At 35.8% G+C, this 4771-nt stretch overlaps 1 protein-coding gene across 1 annotated transcript; it reads right to left on the bottom strand.

Moving 5' to 3' along the window:
• Nucleotides 1-8: 8 nt before the first annotated feature.
• Nucleotides 9-3022, bottom strand: LOC129568382 (uncharacterized). The gene is made up of 5 exons (XM_055446183.1): nucleotides 1405-3022; nucleotides 1294-1342; nucleotides 1169-1231; nucleotides 1021-1100; nucleotides 9-946 (listed from the first exon to the last, which is right to left on the bottom strand). The coding sequence occupies exons 1-5, from the start codon at nucleotides 2347-2349 to the stop codon at nucleotides 779-781; spliced, it is 1305 nt and encodes a 434-aa protein (XP_055302158.1). The 5' UTR covers nucleotides 2350-3022; the 3' UTR covers nucleotides 9-778.
• Nucleotides 3023-4771: the final 1749 nt, after the last annotated feature.

Raw genomic sequence — 4771 nt, forward strand, 5'->3', positions numbered from 1 at the left:
TTTCTGACATATGATAAGTTTAAATCTTGGGCGTTCTTTAGAATGTTCAGGGAATAGAGTTCAATTCCAATGTCTTTATGTTCATATGGATTGATATCGATATGTTGCTTTTGAGAACTGTCGTACCTGATTAAGATGCGAATGAGTCTTACGAATTCATAAAAATGTCAAGCATATTTGGTTTGCTTCTTACCCATTCAAAATGAGTCCAGCAGATGAACAACAGCTCAGCGTATGTATAACTCGATTAACAAACACAAATGGAACACGTTTTTCGATTGAAACACTCATAAAAATAGACCGAACTTTGCAAAATACATTTAGAATATATTTCAATATGTGATTTTGATAGTTGGTTGATGCTTCAATAATTTGAAAATGATGGTTTATTTCGGTTGGCGATGATTTTGAATCAGCCATAATCAAGGTGAGTAAAAAAATGGAAATAAAAATTCGAAACATTCTGTGAGAAAATGATCTGACTTCGTGTACGGCCAACAATTAACTACGTCTAAAATCGTTTGATTGACTCCTCCAATCCATTTTGCGATTGATTTTGTGACACATTACTATCATACATGAAGAATAAGCAGGAAAAGCTATAATTTTCCATTGTGCTCAATTATGACATTAACTACAATTTAAATCATGCATAATAATCCTCCTCTGCAAATGACATAGATGTCATCGAAACTGACAGCTGCCCAATTTTCTTTGATAATAAGTCAACCTTTACTAAATACTAAAGGTCTTTGAAGGTCAAAAAAACCATTGCAAATCAAGCGCCACGCCACTCCAATACAGGAACATTTGAAATGTATCGAAAGGAAAAAAATCCACATGTGACAGTTTTCTTTTTCCTAACGAAATGAGTAAAAGCCATTTCTGATATGAAAGCACCGATTGCAGTCACGCACCCCAATACATAAACGTAGAATGCTGTTTGCTGTACGGAAGAAATGTATAGAGCAAATGATATAAATAAAAATCTTATTCAATCCAATATAAAATAAAATGTACCAAATGCAATAAAGAAAATGGGACTAATCCATTGCCGCCATGGAGTTTTGCTTGAGTTTTTTGTTCGCTCACCGTATTCACTGAGAAATTTATTAAAAGATCGATTAAGTAATGATAAGATTAAGAAAGAACTGTCAAAACTACAAACCGCGTTCCCATTTATCAAGAAGTCCTCCTTCTTGCGCTTGCCGAATGATAAAATTGATACGACCTTTGTATGGAATACCGAATCAGACTAGTTACATGTTCAAAAGGAAATTAGATTAGATTTACCTTTATAAGGTGTACCATAGCGAATGCCGTAAACGCCCAAGAAGGGGACCTGCAACGAAGTAAAATCCCAATGAAAAAATAGTTTTTTGGTTTGATAGATAGTTAACATACAGCACATTGTTGCACGTGATGGAAATAAATCGATGAATCTTGCGTGTAAATACGCCGCAAATGCACATTTATATGATATTTATTGGCAAACGCATATGATGGATCAAACTTTGTCAACAAATCGTTAAATTCGTCGATTGTCCCATTGATCAGTTTCTTAAATAGAGGCTTGTAAACGCCATTGTATTTTGGGTCGCTGAAAAACTCAATGATTTGCCGATTGTATCGTGAAAATGACATGACTTTCAAATCGCTATTGGCCAATTGCTCGATATTTGCTATGTCGGGTTGATCTTTAGGGATGATCAAAGACCCAGACATTTTGCCTTGGTACATTGAAGAGAGCAGGAAAACGCTAACCACCCAAAAGATAATTAAAATTCTTTGACGATTGGTTCGTGGAATAAAACTGGCTGATTGTTGTAGCATGTAGGCAAAAAATTGAAGAAGGAAATACTGCAATGAATGCAATCGATTGTGGCGAAAAACCAATAAATAGAACACTATCGTATAGCATGGCAATGAAATAAAAATGGAAATCCAAGTGTATTTGCGAAAAGGCCGAAATATATTTGCGAAATCCGGCGCCTTTCCTTTTCTTGGTACTAAGAAGCAAATATCGTCTCGGCCAATCGCATGGGTTGCTTCGACTTTCCCCTCAAATTGATTTAAGCGGTAAAAACGCACATTCAATCCCAAATCATATTTGCCACTCATTAAAGCCGCTAAACAGCCAGTTGATGTTTTGTTGGGAAACAATTCACCAATTTCCAATCCATCTTCTGGTTCAGATAGTTGCAATGATGCATTCATTTTTTCTACGATTAAACGTGTCAGCAAACCGTCAGTTCCCTCTAACGCACTCATGTTGTTTCTGTTGTTTTTATCGAACCGTGCCCGCGATGAGTCATAAAATCCAATCACTTTTAATGGAGCGCCATACATATTGCGGGCTTTGTCCCAAAACAGTCGTGAATGATTGTGTAGGTCTTTTCCATGAATGAAATCCAAACTCAACTCCGGGAAAGGATGAAATGTAACAGCGTTCACACTAAAATTCGAATAGTATACGACTAGTGCATTTAGCACTTGTTTGTCCCAAATTTCCGCGAAAACTTGTTCCAATTCCTTGGGCGGACTTGAAAACTCCTCTTCCAATAAAATGATATATTTTGTTCGTGGCTTCCTTGGCAACCGCTTTTCAATCCAATCCAAATTAATGTTTTCGAGATTTCGCACAATATTTAAACTATAAACTTGAATTCCAATAACTGTGTCACTTATCGTCCTCGGATAGTCAATCCTAAAGTCATCTGTTCCATTCCAATCATACCTTACCGAAAAATGTGGTATTTGGAATGAGTTATGTGTGCATATTTCTGAAGGGAATGGTGTAAATCAGGCGATAAAAAATGTATTTACCTTGAGATCAATACGCCAGCCGTGATACATTTATTTATTCGGCTGATCAATACATCTGCAATGAACGATGACAATGATCTTTCTACGTATATGTGATTGAAACGATAAAAGCTGCCAATGCACATGAGGTGGGTAATGTACTCAATAAGCACATGATAATATCCCACCGTTTCTTCTTCGATCGACCGAGGAAATATGAATTCTTCAACGTCGATATCGAGCGTCTGATTTGTTGCCTCGTTCGAAGCAAGAATGGCCAATAGCACAAATGCGGTCAATAAGAATCTTTTTTTATGTTCGTTCGTCATTTTGCGACTTTTTTCCTTCGTTCTGTTGCACGCGAGTGACGATGTTAATGCTCCTGTTTCACACACGGAATTGAACAACAATTGCCTACGGTGAATGTCAGAAGCCGCAATAGGTCGTCCCTGATGTACGTATCCTATTCAAATATTCAAACGCGCAATTAGTTATATTTACGATGAAAAATATATTTATTAGGTCGTTTGATGTTACAATTCCGTTGAATGCATAAGCTATCCAATTTGTTGCGCGTGTCCCTTCTACGCTATAACTTTTGAAATATTTGCCAACTCAATAATATTATGATTACATAGACAACAGTCGCAAACATATCGAAAAAAAAGATTAATTATTGCGGCGAGACTTATGCTAACCCGTTTAAATGACAACTAATTACAGAAGTAATAGAAATATTCATCAGTAACTAAGCCAACGGCTGTTAAACAACATCTTCGTATTTACCAACAATGAGTAGACAGACATTACGTTGAAGTGTTTACACAAAACATTCACTCCACATTTCATGATGAAATCTAGTATGAATAGGTTTTAAATGTAAATTGTAAGGTTTCGTATTCACATTCAACTTTTCATCATTTCTATGAAACTTTCTCTCGCTCTCTCATTTGTTTTTCTCTTCCAAAAAAATATGATGATTTTTTTTTAAAAGATATGATGCAAACCACCCCACCTTTAAGCACAACCAATAAAAAGAATGTTTAAGAATTAACACTATGCACAACGTAGTTTATTCAAAGTGGTGCATGCCCACCAAGGTATCATGCAATAGTCATAATTTGCCCATTCAGTTGAACGACTATTTATTGACGAGTGAGTGATTTGGTGCAGGAATTAAAACAAATGAAGCGCTTGAAACTCCCATGAACAGGTGATTGTGGCTACATCAAACAAAATCGCAAAAAAGATTCTAAATTGACCCCCCCCCAATGATTTTTAATCGCTTTACGTGCATTGTATGAATGGCATGTTTCTGGTTTCTCTTGTGCACTAATCTCCCCCATATTTATTAGCATCAGTTCTAATTTATAACCTTTTCTTGATGTGACTAACGAAGAGCAATCACTAAAAACTCTGCGGCGAATACTGAACTGAGCGAATTCATGAAATTTTATGAATAATTTTTGGCAAAATGGTATTTTTTCGGATAAAAAATAACAAAATCAGTCAATGTTTTAGTTTCTGCAACGTAATTGATAAAAATTACTATAAAAATTACATGCGATAGGTGTGTTTAGTTCAGCTCATAATCCAATTTTATTTCATCTGCAAAATATTTCAAAAAAAAACTTTAGATCAGATGCAACGAGCCATTGAATGTGATCGCAGACACTATTGTTTCAAGTAATCAGTCGATGCATATGTGACACGTAGCGGGTAAATCGTTGGGAACAATGTATACCGTTTTCGTTCATTTGTGGCATTGAACCATTAAATTAATACCGAAATAAATTATCAATTACATGTTTTTTCGCTTAGAATCGGAATCGCATTTTGTCGACCAGCCGCATTCGTAACAGTCAAATGGCAATTTTCACACACGTGAAGCAAAACATTCTGAATCGATTGCATTGGAAAAATCTCCACAGAGCCCACAGTTGATTACAATTGAATCATTTGTTAG

The sequence above is a fragment of the Sitodiplosis mosellana genome, unplaced genomic scaffold, assembly GCF_009176505.1.
Source record: "Sitodiplosis mosellana isolate CC-2019 unplaced genomic scaffold, AAFC_SMos_1.0 Smas_scaffold_18, whole genome shotgun sequence".
NCBI classification, from domain to species: domain Eukaryota; kingdom Metazoa; phylum Arthropoda; class Insecta; order Diptera; family Cecidomyiidae; genus Sitodiplosis; species Sitodiplosis mosellana.

Bases quoted from the DNA above. Each gene is read 5' to 3' on its own strand.
- LOC129568382 (XM_055446183.1), bottom strand. From the start codon at position 2,349: ATGTATGGCGCTCCATTAAAAGTGATTGGATTTTATGACTCATCGCGG. The intron at 1,101-1,168 runs GTTTGTAGTTTT...TAAATTTCTCAG, and splicing joins TCTTGATAAATGGGAACGCG to TGAATACGGTGAGCGAACAA. The intron at 947-1,020 runs GTACATTTTATT...TCTTCCGTACAG, and splicing joins CATTTTCTTTATTGCATTTG to CAAACAGCATTCTACGTTTA.